This window comes from Oncorhynchus tshawytscha, linkage group LG06 (genome assembly GCF_018296145.1).
Source record: "Oncorhynchus tshawytscha isolate Ot180627B linkage group LG06, Otsh_v2.0, whole genome shotgun sequence".
NCBI lineage: Eukaryota > Metazoa > Chordata > Actinopteri > Salmoniformes > Salmonidae > Oncorhynchus > Oncorhynchus tshawytscha.
This window is the reverse complement of record NC_056434.1, coordinates 18,186,769-18,208,103: the sequence shown is the minus strand read 5'-3', so window position 1 is coordinate 18,208,103 and position 21,335 is coordinate 18,186,769. Positions and strand designations below refer to the sequence as shown.

Here is a 21,335-nt window from a genome sequence, read left to right as displayed (position 1 = left end):
CTAACCTTTGATGATCTTCATCAGATGACACTCATAGAACTTCATGTTACACAATACATGTATGTTTTGTTCAGTAAAGTTCATATTTATATCCAAAAATCTTATTTTACATTGGCTTGTTATGTTCAGTAGTTCCAAAACATACAGTGATATTGCAGAGCCACATGAATTCACAGAAATACTCATTATAAATGTTGCTGAAAATTCAAGTGTTATGCATGGAATTTTAGATACACTTCTCCTTAATGCAAACGCTGTGTCAGATTTCAAAAAAACCTTACGGAAAAAGCGTTATCTGAGAACGGCGCTCAGAGCACAAACCAGCCAAAAGAAATATCCGCCATATTGCGCAGTCAACATTTAGTCATAAATAGCATTATAAATATATACTTACATTTGATGATCTTCATCAAAATGCACTCCCAGGAATCGCAGTTCCATAATAAATGTTTGTTTTGTTCGATAATGTCCATCATTTATGTCCATTTATGTCCAAATAGCTTCTTTTGTTAGAGCGTTTGGTAAACAAATCGAAAAGCGAGTTCAGGTCCAGTCGGACGAAAAGTTCAAAAGGTTATATTACAGGACGAAAAAACTTGTCAAACTAAGTATAGAATCAAACTTCATTAAACATTTATGATAAAAATATCCTAATGTTCCAACCAGAGAATTCCATTGTCTGTAGAAAAGCAATGGAACTAGAGATACCTCTCATGTGAAATGCGCGTGACTGAGAACGAGGCTGCTGGCAGACCCCTTAGTCAAACAGCTCCCATCCGGCCCCCCTTCACAGGAGAAGCCTAAATACGGTTGACATCTAGTGGAAGCCTTAGGAAGTGCAAAATAACCCATATCCCACTGTGAATTCGATACTCGGGATGAGTTTAAGAACTACAAACCTCAGATTTCCCACTTCCTGTTTGGATTTTTCCTCAGGTTTTTACCTGCCATATGAGTTCTGTTATACTCAGACATCATTCAAACCGTTTTAGAAACTTCAGAGTGGTTTCTATCCAATACTAATAATAATATTAGTATCTGGGACTGAGTAGGAGGCAGTTCACTCTGGGCACGCTATTCATCCAAAAGTGAAAATGCTGCCCTCTATCCCAAAGAAGTTAAGTCCAGTGCCATTATTTTATAGTAGGAAGAATATACTGTTGGCCATTATTTTACAGTAGGAAGAATATACTGTTGGCCTATTTGAACTTAGCTGAATTAAATAGAAAGGATATTTTTCCCATTCCACAGCGAGTGCACACATGAAGTGGCTATGTTGAGCATAAAAGTAATAATTTGAATCAGGTCTTATAGAGTTATTTGGCAAATTTAGTTGTGAATGATACAAACCTTAGATTGTTTTGGAAATCAAAACATACAGTATATGGGCTCCATGGTGCGACTACAGGCTATTGATGATTTGAGAAAGTCGCCCAAAAAAAAACTTGTGCTGTTTCTTGACTCAGGCTGAACATGCTATTTTCTCATCAAGTGATCGTATTTCCACCCATTTAGACTATTCTCAATTTAATCTTTTCTTCACTAATATGTAAAATTAGTTTTGATTTAGAATTGCCCATCAAATGGGCAGGAACAGGGGCAGGTGGAAAAAGACTGTCTGTATGCGCTTGAATAGCGAATGGAGGCCACTTTCCTGCTGTTTTTTTTTTCTGTCATGCGTGGTAGGCTACTCTGGTTATTTCACTCCACGCATCAACCACTGTTTAAGGAGCATGCAGCCTCACGCTGCTCGACAGGTGATATTGCGCCATAGGCTCTCTAACCCTGTTCCTGCAGGTACCCAGTGCTTAATTTGAGAAATCAAGTGAAATCTGTTCGGGGACATGTTAACATGTTATCACAAAGAAAAATATTTAATAAAACTGTTGACAGGCCCTCTCTCTGCATGCTCGATAAAGAATGAAGGCGAGAGAGGAGATGGAAATGCACGATGGTGAGACATTCTGTAGCGAAAGGTAATGTCAGCCTATTCGTTATGAAAATATAAAAAAATGCCCTGTTAATAGGCATATTCAAAATCAAATTCACTATAATTGTAGGCTAACTTTGTAAGCCGCCCTGCACAACCAACAGCATTGGCTAGGCCTATAGGTTCTCTCCCAGACTCGTGGATGGAAAGTTTGGAGGGTATAACAAGGTAACCAGTCCGCCCCATATGCATAATACTACAGTCCAGAGTAGAGGTCGACCGATTAATCGGAATGGCCGATTTCAAGTTTTCATAACAATCGGAAATCGGTATTTTTTAAATGTTTTAAATACCTTGTGTTTAGCTAGGCAAGTCAGTTAAGAACACATTCTTATTTTCAATGACTGCCTAGGAACTGTGGGTTAACTGCCTTGTTCAGGGGCAGAACGACAGATTTTCACCTTGTCAGCTCAGGGGATCCAATTTTGCAACCGCACAGTTAACTAGTCCAACGCTCTAACCATTGCACTCCACGAGTAGCCTGCCTGTTACGCAAATGCAGTAGAAGGTAAATTGCTAGCTAGCATTAAACTTATCTTATAAAAAACAAGCAATCATAATCACTAGTTTTAACTACTGATCCAGTTTCGCAGGCAATATTAACCAGGTGAAATGGTCATTTCTCTTGTGTTCATTGCACGCAAAGTCAGGGTATATGCAACAGTTTGGGCTGCCTGGCTCATTGCGAACTAATTTGCCAGAATTTTACATAATTATGACATACATTGAAGGTTGTGCAATGTAACAAGAATATTTATTACTTAGGGATGCCACCCGTTAGATAAAATACCGAACGGTTCCGTATTTCACTGAAATAATAAACGTTTTGTTTTCGAAATGATAGTTTCCGGATTCGATCATATTAATGACCAAAGGCTCGTATTTCTGTGTGTTATTATGTTATAATTAAGTCTGATTTGGTAGAGCAGTCTGACTGAGCAGCAGCAGGCCCATAATCATTCATTCAAACAGCACTTTTGTGCGTTTTGCCAGCAGCTCTTCGCAAGCACAGCGCTGTTTATGACTTCAAGCCTGTCAGCCTAATGGCTGGTGTAACCAATGTGAAATGGCTAGCTAGTTAGCTGGGTGTGCGCTAATACTGTTTCAAACGTCACTCGCTTTTAGATTTGGAGTAGTTATTCCCCTTGCGGCTTTTGTGGAGCGATGGGTAACGATGATTCGAGTGTGGCTGTTGTCTATGTGTTCCTGGTTCGAGCCCAGGTAGGGGGGGGGAGCTATACTGTTACACTGTCAATACTATAGTGCCTATAAGAACATCCAATAGTCAAAGGTATATGAAATACAAATGGTATAGAGAAATAGTCCTATAAATACTATATTAACTACAACCTAAAACCTCTTACCTTGGAATATTGAAGTCTCATGTTAAAAGGAACCACCAACTTTCATACGTTCTCATGTTCTGAGCAAGGAACTTAAACGTTAGCTTTTTTACATGGCACATATTTTGCATGGCACGCATTTAATTTTTTTATATTTTTAAACCTTTAACTAGGCAAGTCAGTTAAGACAAATTCTTATTTTCACTGACGGCCTAGGAACAGTGGGTTAACTGCTTGTTCAGGGGCAGAACGACAGATTTGTACCTTGTCAGCTTCCAGTTACTAGTCCAACGCTCTAACCACTAGGCTACCCTGCTGCCCCACTTTCTTCTCCAACACTTTGTTTTTGAACCAAATTGAACTTGTTTCATTATTTATTTGAGGCTAAATTGATTTTATTGATATTTTATATTAAGTTAAAATAAGTTCAGTATTGTTCTAATTGTCATTATTACAAATAAAAATAAATAAAAACTCGGCTGATTAATCGGTATCGTTTTTTTTTTTTGGGTCCTCCAACAGTCGGTATCGGTATCGGCGTTGAAAAATCATAATCGGTCGACCTCTAGTCCAGAGTATATGCTAGACCAATTATGTTTCAATGTTTATTTAATGTTTACGGTAGACTATGTATAACCATCAATCATTTTAATTCACATTTTGTTCAGGCTTATGCTCATATATAGGCCTATGCATAAGCTCTAATATGTGTATGGGCGTTTTTGAATGAATAAACACCTTAAAAGCGCTGTTCATTTCGTTGTCAGGCTTTGAAACAACATCCGCAACGACCATGTTTTCCACTCAGTTTCAACCTGTAATTGAACTCCTTTCTTCAAATTGATCAATCCCACTGAGGTGAGTTTTAAAAGCACGATACTTTTTTGATGGGTTTGATGTGATTTTTCCTTTGCATTGATGTCTGAGTGGTTAGAGGGACAATAGAGCCCTGAGAACCAAGCCATTAGGACCTGATGGAGGGACAATAGAGCCCTGAGAACCAGGCCATTAGGACCTGATGGAGGGACAATAGAGCCCTGAGAACCAGGCCATTAGGACCTGATGGAGGTACAACAGAGCCCTGAGTACCAGGTCATCAGTGACCTGATGGTCTTTAGCAAGTTGGATACTACCAACGCATGTCTGGAGTGCATAAGAGGATATTATCGTGACTCAACGGTCACGTGGAATTTTACTGCGGTCTCCGCAACAGCCCTGCTCCTACCTCATATGAAACCTTGCCTAGCAGGGTTAGGGTTTAATATTTTCCTGGTATTTTACAAACGTTCCATCCCTAGAATAAATCACTTATTTCCCACCAAAACTGGAAGTGTCATTCAAAAGCATTATAAAGTGCATAAATATGTCTGGATTTGATTAGAGCTTGGGTCAGCACAAATATTCAAACCTGATGCTACCTGAGCCTGATGAGCCATATATTAAATAGATTTTATGAGGCCTATATTAACCACATTTATGAGCCCAAGCCCAAAAAAGCCCAGATGATTGTGCAATTATCCAATTCATGCTGTATATGATAGTGGCTACTGCACATTACGCATGACAGAAAAACATGAAAGCCCATAGATTTAGCTAGCTATAGCCTATGCTCTCTTGGGTAAATAAATGAAACTAGCTCCAGTTAGCTAATCTTTTTTGAGTGTGAACTGTATTACTGGACTGGAATTACGCACATCGTGCAAACCATGATAAAACAGAAGAGAACATGCGATTCTGGTGCAGCACATGCAGCCTACAAAGTTCCAAGTTTTGGCTAGCGAATTTGATTTACATGTTGAAATATAGCAGGGCCTATTTGTATATTTAGTAGACTGACAGATACAGTGGGGCAAAAAAGTATTTAGTCAGCCACCAATTGTGCAAGTTCTCCCACTTAAAAAGATGAGAGGCCTGTAATTTTCATCATAGGTACACTTCAACTATGACAGACAAAATGAGATAAAAAATCCAGAAAATCACATTGTAGGATTTTTAATGAATTTATTTGCAAATGATGTTGGAAAATAAGTATTCGGTCAAGGTGACTAATGTTGTCATGACAAACAAGAAACATGAGTCTGCACTCTGTCCACATGAATACTATTGAAGAAGTTCAGGAAGCATGAAGAGATTGTCAAACCTAGTTCTTCCAGAGAAGAGGAATGGAAGTCACTTCTGTCTTTTGAGATGTGCCCCTAGTCAAATGTATTTTTAACTTGAACCAGGAGTTGGAGATCTCAGTTATAGTCATCAGGCATGTGACCGGAGGGGGTGAAAGATGATCTCCAAGCATGTAGAGACATTTGTTTTCCCCAAAAAGAAGAAATGAAAGAGAAGATGTGGAAGTATTAGCCAAGGCCTCAGTTTAACCCTTTACAAAGCTCCTTCTGAAACAACTCCAAATTGACTAGATCCTGAACAAAGGTTGGCTTAAATGATATATGGTGTTGATGCAAATCACACTTTGAGCTCAATATCAAATTAAACTTTTGGCTTTCTGGAAGATAAACATCTGAATGTTTTTACAGAAAGTGATCCTGCTTTGTGATATACCCCCTTTGTTCTATATCAGTGTCTCATGAGTAATGTCATGTGAGAATAGAGTGAAAATCAGGCCCTTGACCAGGAGTCAGTGTCTTATCTTGAACAGTTGTGCAAACGGAAGGAAACCTCATGGAAATACTTTCTAGGCACCAGCTTTTGAATAACTCTGAAAGCTCTAGAGCTCCCATGTGGCTCAATATAATGTTCCGTATTCTATTTGTGTTCTGGAGCTAAACCTAACTCAATTTGAAATGGATCATACACATTGTTGCAATATATTATATGTTGAACAATTGCTAACATTCATTACCCTTAATTGGAAAAACTCAAGTTCTAGGAATGAGCCAGCCATGGTAGTGAGAATCAATCAACACGTTTAGGCCTAGTACGATACAAGTTACAACAAGGGGGTAACAATCGGCATACAGCAAAACTGTGTGAATCATTAGTGTTTTGGGTCAGGTGAGTTGCACTTCCACCCTTTGTGAGTAGATGAGGCTATATGCCCCTGGCGCCTGTCAGCTTCTGACTGATGACAGCCTGACTGATTCCCAGGCTCGTGCTGAACCACAGCTGTCTTTTGTTTGGACTTAGAGGAACAAACACACCTATCTGTGGGCTTTCTCTCCCACGTTTTAAAAGCTCAAGGTTGTTTCATACACATAGTGGTCTTTTCCATGGGATAGTAATGGGATAGTACAAATGGGATAGTACAATAGTTGTGATACACTCCACAGTGATGAGGCTATTTGAGCTACTTTCTGAGTCCTGGTTGGCTCTCAGACTCGTATGTTGTCAGTGACCTCTGGGCCCATGGTCATGTGACATTATGAAGCGCTTCCTGTTGGAGATGGTTGAGTCAGTCACTGAAGGATGAAAGGCCTGCTCTGGGCCCCAGGCACCATGCCGCCTCTTGAGTCAGCCTGGTAATTCCAACAGAAATCTGCACAGGACACACACACCAGCAAGCAGAATTCCCAGCCCTGCAAAGAACATTCTCTCACCAGTAACACACTCATTCTCACCCCCCCCCCCCAAACACAGAATGCATAAAACTTACCTCAGCAGAATTGCCAAATTTGTAACACAGATATCACAAACACACACACACACACACGAGCACTATAAATCGACACTTGCCATTGGTTGTTCATTTGTGTGTGGAGCTGGCTGCTTTAATTGGTGTTTGGAACTAATGAACCCCAGCCCAAATCCCTCTTAGATTTCTTCATTTATTTCCTCAGTAATTTGGCAAAAAAATTGGATAATTAACTAGAAAAGGCTTCGAGAAATGCAGTTTATTGGAAGTAAATGCAGCATTGTAACTTGCCTGTATGCATTTCTCAGATCTTCTTGGATTTGAACGCAAAGTGTTCAATCTGGTTATTCACACTTGAATGACAGCATTTACCCCTAAATTTCAACTGGTCTCGTCCATTTCCTGAACGGCAGAATAGAAGAGAATACTGTAGCTGGCATGCTATCCGTCAAAATGAGTCTCAAAATCCATGGCCCTTTTACAAGAGAGACTAGTCGTTGTGCAGCGTTCAAAGGCAGCAGAAGGATTAATAGATGGTCCCTTGATGCATGTCTGTCTCAGGTCTTTGGTTGGAGAACTGAAAAGTGATTTTCCCCTCAGTCAGCAGAGTCTGTGTCCCCTTGGCAGGCTGGTTGAGGCGGATTCTCCCTCCAGACTGCTCTGCTGCTTCCTCAGGCCTGTTTTCTGATGGGGCAGACTGAGAGACTGGCCCGTGAAACAACTGAGACCCAGCCAGGACCAGAGGCTCCATCCTGACTCCCCTGTAACAGCCTTACCAACCCCTACGCACCACACACACACACACACACACACACACACACACACACACACACACACACACACACAGCCTCTTCTCGATCTTCTGCAACAACCCCACAAGATGGCTGACATGAAATGGCATTTTACAGAAGAAGCTACAGAGGAAGCAATATCTCCTTAGAAGTTATCTGCCGCATTTCTTGTTCCTGTCTTGCGGTTTCCTCTTCCATCGAGTCCAGTTCCAACTGTTGTGACTTAATCTTTCATTCATCGAATCAACTGTTTAATTGTTACCCAATCTTTAAAAAAAAAGTTGTATATATTTGTATTAATCATGTAACATTTAACTCATTAGGAATTTGGGGCACCACGAGAGCGGTTGTTTAATAACCTCTTGGAGCTAGGGGGCACTATTTTTATGTTTGGAAAAATAACGTTCCCAAAGTAAATGGCCTATTTCTCAGGGCCAGATGCTAGAATATGCATATAATTGACAGATTAGGATAGAAAAAACACTAAAGTTTCCAAAACTGTAAAAATATTGTCTGTGAGTATAACAGAACTGATGTTGCAGGCGAAAGCCTGAGAAAAATCCAATCAGGAAGTGCCCCTGTTTTTGAAACTTCTCTGTTCTTAGAGTTACTATCTCCCGAATTAACTCTAAAGGTCCTTACCTGTCACATCCATAAACAGTCAACTTATTAAATCATAACTAGAGGATGACCGATTACATTGCAATCCACGAGGTGAGGTGCCTGTTAATTTATCATCGAATCACAGCCTACTTCAACTTCGCCAACTTGTGATGATTTAACAAAAGCGTATTCGTGGCAATATTAACGAGGGACATTGTCACTCCTCTTGCGTTCAGTGCAAGCAGAGTCAGGGTAAATGCAGCAGTTTGGGCTGCCTGGCTTGTTGCGAACTGTGTTAAGACCATTTCTTCCTAACAAAGACAGGAATTCATTTGCCAGAATTTTACATAATTATGACATAACATTGAAGGTTCTGCAATGTAACAGCAATATTTAGACTTAGGTTTGCCACCCGTTCGATAAAATGCGTAACGGTTCTGAATTTCACTGAAAGAATAAAAGTTTTGTTTTCGAAATAATAGTTTCCGGATTTGACCATATTGATGACCAAAGACTCGTATTTCTGTGTATTTATTATATTATAATTAAGTCTATAATTTGATAGAGCAGTCTGACTGAGCAGTGGTATGCAGCAGCAGGCTCGTAAGCATTCATTCAAACAGCACTTTACTCTGTTTGCCAGCAGCTCTTAGCAATGCTTGAAGCACAGCGCTGTTTATGACTTCAAGCCTATCAACTCCTGAGATTAGGCTGGCAATACTAAAGTGCCTATAAGAACATCCAACAGTCAATGGTATAGAGAAATAGTCGACGCGTCATAATTCCTATAATAACTATAACCTAAAACTTCTTACCTGGGAATATTGAAGACTAATTTAAAAGGAACCACCAGCTTTCATATGTTCTCATGATTTGAGCAACGAATTTAAACGTTAGCTTTTTTACATGGCACATATTGCACTTTTACTTACTTCTCCAACACTCTGTTATTGCATTATTTAAACCAAATTGAACATGTTTCATTATTTATTTGAGACTAAATTGATTTTATTTGTATTATATTAAGTAAAAATAAGTTCATTGTTCTTTCAGTATTGTTGTAATTGTCATTATTACACACACACACACACACACACACACACACAGTGGGGCAAAAAAGTATTTAGTCAGCCACCAATTGTGCAAGTTCTCCCACTTAATAAGATGAGGCCTGTAATTTTCATCATAGGTACACTTCAACTATGACAGACAAATTGAGAAAAAAAATCCAGAAAATCACATTGTAGGATTTTTTATGAATTTATTTGCAAATTATGGTGGGGCGGCAGTGTAGCCTAGTGGTTAGAGCGTTGGACTAGTAACCGGAAGGTTGCAAGTTCAAACCCCCGACCCCCGGCAGAACCCCTGTCGTTCTGCCCCTGAACAGGCAGTTAACCCACTGTTCCTAGGCCGTCATTGAAAATAAGAATTTGTTCTTAACTGACTTGCCTAGTTAAATAATTTAAAATATAATTCTGAACAGTCGTAACCTCCTGCATCTGGAAAAACCCCAGCCTCACTCATGATTCGGTTCTACACAAATTGGTTTAATTATTTATTTACTAGCTAACTAAATGAAAAAACAGAATAACATACACACTTGATACATGAGAAAATGGTCCCTAGCGCACTAACAACATAGAAAATGGAGAGGGTGAGAGAGAAAAAGGGACACATCGTTTATACATTTCAGAACTGTTCTCACAGTAATCATCTACTTTGCACATGAACCGCTGCCCATTTGAAGTAAGAAAACATGAATATATTCATGTGTGAGTGCCGTTTATCTCTTTCCGAACTAGCCCTCTTTCGGAAGTGTGTTGGTTTGGCCTTTCAGCGCCATGCTTCGAAGGCTCTGATTGTCCAAAAAGGGTTCCCCCTTTCCAGTCTTCTTTTCACTCTGGACGATGCTCCTAGGGTAATGGTTAGCCAGCCACGTTGACGGTTCCAATCGGTAATGAGAGTTGGGGAATATGGTGATTTGAGAATCGTAGTAGGATAGGATGGTTTGAAGAGTAGTAGGATGGTACCACTTAAATTCGCTTTTCTCAAGATCTGACTTAGGACAGCTAATCAGCCGTGTTAGTGATTGTCTGGGAGATTAGCTTCTCGCCGACACCTCATGTTGATATTCAGGGTTCAGGATTCAGACCACTACACGCACAGCTGCAACCTGGCAGTGTTCTGGTCTGATATGGTCATTCTTAACTAGTCCTTTTATGCACTCTGGTTGAAAACCATTCCCCACATTCAGTCTTACTTTTGAAATAATGTCCCAGTCTTCACTTTTGAATGTGGTAGAGTTTGAGCTGGAAAAGACTGTTAACAAATACATTCCTTTTGTTCATACTGGAGGGGGCGAAAGAGTCCCCTTCTGCTATAATTTACAGCAGGGTGTGAACTGGTGAGCAGCCCCCGTGGGCGAGAGAGGGCCTGGTTACAGTCAACCCCCGGCAAGCTGATCTGATCCTCACAGGACAGTCATTACACAACTAATGACTTCAAAACGAGGTTACTTTTCATCTTTACATTTTGGCTTTTTGGTGTATCTGCTCCTTTTTCTTGGAGGCTGTCCACATTTGAATGGGTAAAAGGTGAGTTCTCTGGCTCTGAAGCTATAAGGGATCTCTTCAGCTTCAGTTCCATTTTGATGAGGTGAGATCATTGGTGTTGTAGCGGGACTCTCTTTAACTTCCAGTGTGCTGTATGGACTAGCCTATCTTAACATTTAGACAGCATTCAACTTTACCTCTTGAACTTGACTTCAATCATCTATCTCTGATCGACTACGCAATGGCCTCTGAGATTATCTGAACTTCAGATGAAACATCATTTTAGAAATGGTCAGTTTCTCACATTATATTAGCCCCATTATCCTGCCTCTGATTGTCCAACGAATTAAACTTAAGGATTCACCCATTTTGAATATTATATTGTTTTGGAGTGATGTTCTATCAATTCCCGGGGTCATTTAATGGGTAACTCAGCATTTGATGTTCAAGCAGGCAGAAATACAGGCGAAATGACAAGTTTTGCATTATATGAACAGCCTTCTCTAAATCTGAATTTATTCTAGGGCGGTCCCCAACTAAAAAAAAATACTAGTCGACCGAGAGCAGCCTGTTCTTTCGACCAAACGATTGGTCTAAATTTTTAACCGTGTATTTTTCCATATTTACACACATCCTATGTATTTTAATCATATCAACTATATGCACTGAGCTTGTTTGATGCTTTAAGCACACTTTGATGAAATAATTAAGACACAAATGACTAGAGAGTCCAACTGCAGTGGCGCCAGAGGGAATGGCTGCCGCTTTACGGGCTCCAAACCAACTGTGCTATTTTGTGTTTTTTCGCATTGTTTTTAACTAACTTTGTACATAATATTGCTGCCACCGTCTCTTATGACTGAAAATAGCTTCTGGATATCAGAACAGCGATTACTTACCTCGAACTGGATTAAGATTTTTTCTTTAATGATATACTACTTCTCCGAGACCAGGGACAAATCCCCATCATTCGCGTGAAGAAAAGACAAGGGGCAGAGATCGGGTTCCTTGTGAGAATTTGTTGGCGAGTGGGTAACCCACCTCTATCATCCGTTCTATTAGCCAATGAGCAATCACTGGAGAATAAGCTTGGTTGATCTCCGTTCAAGACTATCCTACCAATGGGACATTTAAAAAACATAATATCTTATGTTTCACGGAGTCGTGGCTTAACGAGAACACGGATAATATACAGTTGGCTGGGTTTTCCGTGCATCGGCATGACAGAAAAGCTACGTCTGGTAAGATGAAGGGTGGTGGTGTGTCTATTTGTCAGTAACAGCTGGTGTGCGATGCGTTGTCTAATATTAAGGAATTCTGGAAGTATTGCTGCTCTGAGGTTAGAGTACCTCGTAATAAGCTGTAGACCACACTATCTACCAAGAGTTTTCATCTATATTTTTCGTAGCCGTCTATTTACCACCAAAACCGATGCTGCCACTAAGACCATACTCAACGAGCTGTATAAGGCCATAAGCAAACAAGAAAATGCTCATCCAGAAGCGGCGCTTTAGTGGCCCGGGGACTTTAATGCAGGCAAACTTAAATCTGTTTAACCTAGTTTCTACCAGCAGGTCACGTGCATCCAGAAGAAACTCTAGATCACCTTTACTCCACACACAGAGATGTAAACAAAGCTCTTCTTCGCCCTACATTTGGAACATCTGACCATAATTCTATCCTCCTAATTCCTGTTTACAAGCAAAAATTACCAGTGACTCGCTCAATACGGAAGTGGTCAGATGACGCAGATGCTACGCTACAGGATTGTTTTTCTAGCACAGACTGGAATATGTTCCTATGGCTTTGAGGAGTATACCACCTCAGTCACAGATAAGGTGCATCGACGTCATTGTCCTCATAGTGACCGTATGTACATATCCCAACCAGAAGCCATGATTTCAGGCAACATCTGCACCGAGCTAAAGGCTAGAGCTGCCGCTTTCAAGGAACCGGTACACTAATCCGGATGCTTATAAGAAATCCCGTTGTGCCCTCAGATGAATCACCAAACAGGCAAGGCTCAATACAGGACTCTAGGATTGAATCCTGCTACACCGGCTCTGACGCTCGTCAGATGTGGCAGGGCTTGTAAACTATTTAATGACTACAAAGGGAAACCCAGCCGCGAGCTGCCCAGTGATGCGAGCCTCCCAGATGGGCTAATTGCCTTTTTTATGCTCGCTTCAAAGCAAGCAACACTGAAGACTGAATGAGGGCACCAGCTGTTCCAGGCTACTGTGTGATCACGCTCTCGTAGCCGATGTAAGACCTTTTAAACAGGTCGACATTCACAAGGCCGCGGGCCAGACTGATTGCCAGGATGTGTACTTAGAGCATGTGCGGACCAACTAGCAAGTGTCTTCACTGACATTTTCAACCTCTCTCTGTCTGAGTCTGTAATACCTACATGTTTCAAGCAAACCACCATAGTCCCTTTGCCCAAGAAAGTGAAGGTAACCGGCCTAAATGACTACCGCCCTGTAGCACTCACGTCGGTAGCCATAAAGTGCTTTGAAAGGCGGGTCATGGCTCATATCAACATCATCATTCTGGAAACCTTAGACCCACTCCAATTCGCATACCGCCCAAACAGATCCACAGATGATGCAATCTAGTACTCTCCACACTGCCCTTTCCCTCTTGGACAAAAGGAACACTTATGTGAGAATGCTGTCCATTGACTACAGCTCAGTGTTCAACACCATAATACCCTCAAAGCTCATCACTAAGCTAAGGATCCTGGGACTAAATGCTGATCCTCAACACTGGAGCTCCACAGGGGTGCGAGCTCAGTCCCCTCCTGTATTCCCTGTTCACCCACAACTGTATGGCCAGGCACGACTCCAACACCATTAAGTTTGCAGACGACACAACAGTGGTAGGCCTGATCACCGACAATGACGAGACAACCTATAGGGAGGATGTCGGAGACCTGGCCGGTTGGTGCCAGAATAACAACCTATCCCTCAATGTAACCAAGACTAAGGATATGGTTGTGGACTACAGGAAAAGGAGGACCGAGCACGCCCCCATTCTCATCGACGGGGCAGTAGTGGAGCAGGTTGAGAGCTTCAAGTTCCTTGGTGTCCACATCACCAACAAACTAGAATGGTCCAAACTAGAGGTCGACCGATTTATGATTTTTCAACACCGATACCGATTTATTGGAGGACCAAAAAAAGCTGATGGCCATTAATAAAAATACAAATGTTTTTAATTTTTTTTTACATGTATTTATTTGTAATGACAATTACAACAATACTGAATTAACTTATTTGAACTTAATATAATACATCAATAAAATCAATTTAGCCTCAAATAAATAATGAAACATTCAATTTGGTTTAAATAATTCAAAAACAAAGTGTTGGAGAAGAAAGTAAAAGTGCAATATGTGCCATGTAAGAAAGCTAACGTTTCAGTTTCTTGCTCAGAACATGAGAACATATGAAAGCTGGTGGTTCCTTTTAACATGAGTCTTCAGTATTCCCAGGTAAGAAGTTTTAGGTTGTAGTTATTATAGGAATTATAGGACTATTTCTCTCTGTACCATTTGTATTTCATTAACCTTTGACTGTTGGTTGTTCTTAGAGTGCCAAGTCTAGGTCAAAAAGGCTTCTCAACAGTTTTTACCCCCAAGCCATAAGACTCCTGAACAGATAATCAAATGGCTACCCGGACTATTTGCATTGTGTACCCCCCAACCCCTCTTTTTACGCTGCCGCTACTCTCTGTTCATCATATATGCGTAGTCACTTTAACCATATCTACATGTACATACTACCTCAATCAGCCTGACTAACCGGTGTCTGTATGTAGCCTCGCTAGTGTATATAGCCTCGCTACTGTATATAGCCTGTCTTTTTACTGTTGTTTTATTTCTCTACTTACCTAACACCTTCTTTGCACTATTGGTTAGAGCCTGTAAGTAAGCAGTTCACTGTAAGGTCTACTACACCTGTTGTATTCGGCGCACGTGACAAATAAACTTTGATTTGATTTAGTGCGTACGGCCCAGTACATCACTTAGCCATATAGATAACCTGCATAAAGGGTTGTGCAGTTATATTTAACTATCATGTGAATGTCCCATAGCATCTCTGACCTACATGAAAGCTACTGCCTCTAATCGTATTGGCCTTGTTATTTAGTACCACTGGTGTTTTGCCCGTATTCTTGTAAGTACCATTGTTGGTTGTTTTGTTCCAGTATTGGTGCTATCACATCAGCCTCCAGTTATAGTGTATACAGAGAGAGCCTGATTTGTTACTATATGATGCGTTTCTAATGAATATATTGTGCATGTAGCCAAGTGATTAATAGGTGTCAGAGCCTGGCAGTGAAACTGTAAAACAAATGGCAGTAATATAAACCAAAGGTCTTTCTACTGAGGTGCCTGTCTGTGCAATAACAATTAAGGCTCTGATTAGTAAAGAGAACTGGTTAGAGTCTGAGGCAGCACACTGGGGGACTGAATGGGGATCTGGGCCCTTGGAAATATACAGTTGGCTGCCAGGGAACACCAGAGAAAGGAGCCAGTCAAGATAGGCAAAGACGTCATGATGAAATGTAGGCACACACTCACACACACACACAGCCTTTATTTCACTATGCAGACTCAATTCCATAGGCTCTGCTTGGTTAGCCAAGACGTTAAGCCACTTCCTCATACCTGATGTGCCTCGCAACCAATCAGGAAGGGTTATGGTTAGCAACCACTCACAAAGGCTGCAGGGCACTATGTTTCAATGTGAAGGATGCTGTGAGCCTGTGACACTTTTAGTATTTCCTCCATGGCAGAGAGGCTGAGCGCAGGGGAATGTTCCCAGGGTCTGCTAGCCTTTACCCTGGGACAACCGTTTGACATCACTGGGCAGTCAATGCCAGCTGACAGTGTCTTATCCTCTTGAAACTCTGGGGGCAGTATTTCATTTTTAGATAAACGTTCCCGTTTTAAACGGGATATTTTGTCATGACAAGATGCTCGACTATGCATATAATTGACAGCTTTGGATAGAAAACACACTAACGTTTCCAAAACTGCAAAGATATTGTCTGTGAGTGCAACAGAACTGATGTTACAGGCGAAACCCAGATAAAAATCCAATCAGGAAGTGCCCCATATTTTGATAGCGCTGCATGCCAATGACTCCTTATATGGCTGTGAATGGGCTACGAATGAGCTTATGCTTTTTACGTATTCCCCAAGGTGTCTACAGCATTGTGACGTCTTTTTACGCATTTGTGTTGAAGAATAGCCGTAAGGGACCACATTGAGGAAGTGGTCACATGATGGCTCCTGCAGAAAATCTTGCGTAAAGTCCTGAGGTAGCCATTATTCCAATCGCTTCTAATGAGAAACCAATTGTCCCGGTGGATATATTATCGAATAGATATGTGAAAAACACCTTGAGGGTGGATTCTAAACAACGTTTGCCATGTTTCTGTCGATATTATAGAGCTAATTTGGAAAAAAGTTTGACGTTGTAGTGATCGATTTCTCAGCCAAACGTGAAGAACAAACGGAGCTATTTCACCTACAAAATTATATTTTTGGAAAAAAGGAACATTTGCTATCTAACTGGGAGTCTCGTGAGTGAAAACATCTGAAGTTCTTCAAAGGTAAATTATTTAATTTGATTGCTTTTCTTATTTTCGTGAAATGTTGCCTGCTCCTAGCAGGGCATAATGCTATGCTAGGCCATGATAAACTTACACAAATGCTTGTCTAGCGTTGGCTGTAAAGCATATTTTGAACATCTGAGATGACAGTGTGATTAACAAAAGGCTAAGCTGTGTCTCAATATATTTCATTTGTGATTTTCATGAATAGGAACATTTTCTAGGGATATTTATGTCCGCTGCGTTATGCTAATTAGTTTCAGGCGATGATTACGCTCCCGGATCCGGGATGGGTAGGTTCAAGAGGATTTATCCTGGCCCAGAGTCAATTTTATCACCCCCCCCAGTAAACAACTCGCACACACACACTAGCGTGTACACATTCTCCTGAGGTGAGCCCCAGCTCTGGAAAGGAGGAGTCTAAATGTTACAACAGGTCCATGTTAAACCACATATTTCATTCACTGATTATGTTTCAGCCAGGCTTTTCAGTCTTCTCCTCAGTCAACTCCTGTCTCTCACTCTTACATTACCTTGCATTTTGAAGTTACTTTTTATCAAGTTTAACCTTTTTTTTTTTGAGACCTCAAAAATGTATTCAGTTTACAATTCTTCAAGCAGCACTCATCCTGGAGCGTAAATTGTTATAGTGAGTGTAAATCTGCTCATCAATTGAGAACACAAAGAGCAGTAGGTAGAGGGAATAATACCAGGACAGACAGTCTTGGAACAGCGGAAATAGTTCAACAGTTCACTGTAAGGATTCTTAACGTCTCTGGTACAAGTGGGAAGCTAGCTCAACAACAGCCAGTGAAATTGCAGGGCGCCAAATTCAAAACAGAAATCCCATAATTAAAATTCCTCAAACATACAAGTATTTTACACCATTTTAAAGATAAACTTCTTGTAAATCCAGCCACAGTGTCTGATTTCAAATAGGCTTTACGGGGAAAGCTCACCAAATGATTGTTAGGTCAGCACCTAGTCACAGAAAACCATACAGCCATTTTCCAGCCAAGGCTAGGGCTCACAAAAGTCAGAAATAGCGATTAAATTAATCACTAACCTTTGATCTTCATCAGATGGCACTCACAGGACTTCATGTTACACAATAAATGTGTGTTTATGTCCAAAAACCTCATTTGAAATTGGTGTGTTATGTTCAGAAATGCATTGTCTCAAACAAACATCCGGTGAAAGTGCAGAGAGCCACATCAAATAACAGAAATACTCATCATAAACATTGATAAAAGATACAAGTGTTAAACATACGAATACAGAACTTCTCCTTAATGCAACTGTTGTGTCAGATATTAAAAGGCTTTACAGCGAAACCACACTTTGCGAGTAACCCATATAGCCATTTTCCAACCAAGGTGAGTGTCACAAAAGTCAGAAATAGCATTAAAATAATCACTTTGATCTTTATCTGGTGGCACTCCCAGGTCTCCATGTCAGACAACAAATGTTCGCTTTGTTCGATAAAGTTCATCTTTATGGCCAAATACCTCCGTTTTGTTGGTGTGTTTAGTTCAGAAATCCAAAGGAACAATGCGCACTCAACACCAAGACGAAAAATCCAAAAAGTACAATAAAAGATTGTAGAAACATGTCAAACAATGTTTAAAATCAACCCTCAGGTTGTTTTTGTCATAAATAATCAATATTTCAACCTGAAAAAAGCTTCGTCAATGGAAAAGGTAAACAAGAAATGCGCGCTCCCGATCACGTGCTTTGTTCATGTCTGGAAATGTCCACTGTCCTCTCATTGAAAGCAGTGTTACTCCCACATTTTTCAGAGTAAATGCCTGAAACAATGCCTGAAGACTGGGCACATGTTGATGAAGCCATAGTGATCGTGAACTGGGTCCTAAGTCTTTGTATGGTGGATAGGCTAGTATAGTATAATAGTATTTCCTGGTTGGATTTTCCTAGGGTTTTTTCCTGCCATTACAGTTCTGTTATACTCACAGACATTATTTTAACAGTTTTGGAAACTTTAGTGTTTTCTATAGTGTTTTCTATCCAAATCTACTAATTATATGCATATCCTAGCTTATGGGCCTGAGTAGCAGGCAGTTTAATTTGGGTACGCTTTTCATCCGGAGGTGAAAATACCACCCCCTGCCCATAAGTTAATTTAGACCCCCTCTGTGACCCCCCCCGCTTAAATCAGCTCAACCACAAATTTATCACATTGTGACGGCAACTGATGATCCTCGCAGGATGTGGCTCCTATTTAAGATGTATAGAGTCAACTTCCCCCGTGGCTGCCTTTTGCGCGTGTGTGTGTGTGTGCGAGCTATCCATTCAGACTGGTGGCAGGGCTGGGTGTGTGCCCCTGGCTGGGGATGACTGTAGCCTGAGGGAGACTAGTTCTCTGGACCTAACACAGGCTCCTCGCAGGAGGCCCCCATCAATCACACTGGCCTAGTGTCACCCCCTGGACTTCTGCAAGAGAGTAGAATGGAGGGAGTAATGAGGGAAAGAGAGGGGGTGAGTGAGGCAGGGAGAGAAAGAAGGGTGCTGTTTTCATCTAGTGTTAACTTCTGGACTGGGGTAGCTGTGGTGTTGAACAGCCCCAGTATTAGCACAAGTGTAGTTATTCCTATTTCGTAACTGTATAATCACTTTATGGTTCACACAGTGAATGTAACCTCTTCCCCCCTCCTCTTTACTAGGCATTTGGGAATGCCAAGACGGCTCACAACAACAACTCCAGCCGCTTTGGGAAGTTCATCCAGGTCAACTACCTGGAGAGTGGGGTGGTGAGAGGGTGAGTACTGGCCGCTGGCCCACACTGTGTGTTGTGATAACACTCAATCCTCCTTTCCGACTTAGCCTGTAAACACACACTCCATCCCTGGTGGATGTTCCTGAGCCAGTTTCTGCAGACACAGCCACTGTTTCTGCAGACACAGCCACTGTTTCTGCAGACACAGCCACGGTGACTTCCATCATACCATATAAGGCTCGTGAGAAGCACTGTAGTGTGTTTCTTTCTGTTGTGATACCTCTGAGGCCTGAAGCCCTAACCACGTTATAGCACAGCCTCCTTCCTCTCTCTGCCTACAATCTCTCTGGTTACTGCCTGCAGTTTCATCACATGCCCTGTCATTTTCTGTCTAACAGAGGAAGGGAGCACTTATCGTAAAGTTTAACAAAGCACCAATATCAAATTATTAAACGGGTGGATCTAATCCTGAATGCTGATTGGTTAAAAGCGCATTCTAGCCGGTGTCTATTCCACAAGTTACCACCTGCTAAATCTATGACGCCGAAATGCCTATTTACTCTGTTCCATCTGACTGCGCAATCCACTGTCTCATCAGCCCAGGCAGGGAAGTTGTACACTTGATCTCCACTATAAAAAGCATCTAGACATTTTCTCTTAGACAAACATTTAGTTTTCCACAACGGAGATTTGTAGAAACCTTGCTGTCTGCCTGTCCGACATTTGCAACATCATTTTAATGTTAAAATGCCATCTTCAACTGTCCAATAGTAATGAAAATGTAGGGGTCGGGACAGAGGCAGGCAGCGTCTCTCAGCCAGTCGAAATCATGAATCAGCTGGCATAATGTTTATGAATATATACAAATAAATGTCAATTTTTTAAAAACAGTAAAACGAAGTGCAGCTAGTTTGCAGTCTTTACAGATTCCGTTTGAAGTGATTGTGTTAGCTGTTTTGTTGGCTAGCTCCTCTGAACAACACTGTCCTGATGATTGAGCACATTTTCTATGCCAGGTGAAACCGCACCTCATTAGCACATTGTTATGGATGTATCCAAATAAATGTCACTAGAAAACGGATTAAACAAATGCATCTACTGTTATTCTGTCTGTACTGTTTGACCTGACTAAGTTAGTCGTAGTTGGCTAGCCAGCAAGCAAGGGATAAGAATGTGGCCAGCCAGTATGGCAATGGAACATTTGGAGCGAACGATGTCCATAGATACAGAACAAAAAGACTGAACGACCTGGTCGCGTCTCTGGCAACCGAACCAATAAAACGAATGACCAGCCGGCTTGGATAGCAACCCTAGAATTTTTATGAATAATGAAATATTTTAATCATTATTTGGATATGTTGGTAACCCGTTGTATGAAAGTGATAATGCCCTCGAAGCCGTTGTTTGGTGGATATATTGGCACGGTTTGCCGGCCTGAAAAGAACACCCATGCCAATATATCCTCCAAACACTGGCTTCTCGGGCATTATCACTTAAATGAAACATGAGTGACTAGGGTTGCACATTTTGGGGAATATTTAGAGGTGGGAATTAACGGGAATATATGGGAATTAACGGAAATAAATGCAAAAGAATATTAATACCATTTAAATGTAGCTGTTTTTTGCATTGGATATATTTACCATATAATTTGGAGACAGAAACATAAATCTTTTACCTTATCATAAGTAGAAATAATTGCAAATGATTAAATCCTTCCAATAGAAATTTTAAAAACTATTTAGTTACGATTTGAACTTTAATTAAATGAGTTGACTCTTCACATGGGACGATTTCACTGAACAACAAAAGGGAGTATTGCATGATACCCAATGATCCATCGCATCTCCCAAAAACATTTTCAACATACAGCTGTAAAATTATAGTCTAGATACTAAAGCTTTGGTTGTCTTCCTCTCAGGCTTCCATGTCTTCTCCCTGGACCTCCTCAATGTCCACCTCTTGAACATCAGACTCTGACGCCTCATCTTCACTGTCACTTTCCAACCTTGTTGAGGATGGCTCAAAAAGCCTCAAATTTCCCCAGATGTCCAAAAAATGTTCAGCCCTTGTATTGGTCAGCCTGTTGGGTGCTTTGGTGTGTGTGTTCCCAA

The 21,335-nt window shown here is 41.0% G+C and overlaps 1 protein-coding gene across 6 annotated transcripts in view; it reads left to right on the top strand.

The window, feature by feature from the left end:
- The window catches only part of LOC112252175 (unconventional myosin-IXb), a 119,042-nt gene that overhangs the window by 36,582 nt on the left and 61,125 nt on the right, over positions 1-21,335 (top strand). For 5 of the 6 annotated variants that reach the window (XM_024423182.2, XM_024423180.2, XM_024423181.2 and 2 more), the window contains exon 3: positions 19,169-19,263. In XM_024423182.2, coding sequence (XP_024278950.1) covers positions 19,169-19,263 — 95 coding nt within the window. Of the gene's footprint in view, positions 1-19,168; positions 19,264-21,335 lie in introns of those variants that run through there. The other variant, XM_042323044.1, reaches the window with a different exon arrangement.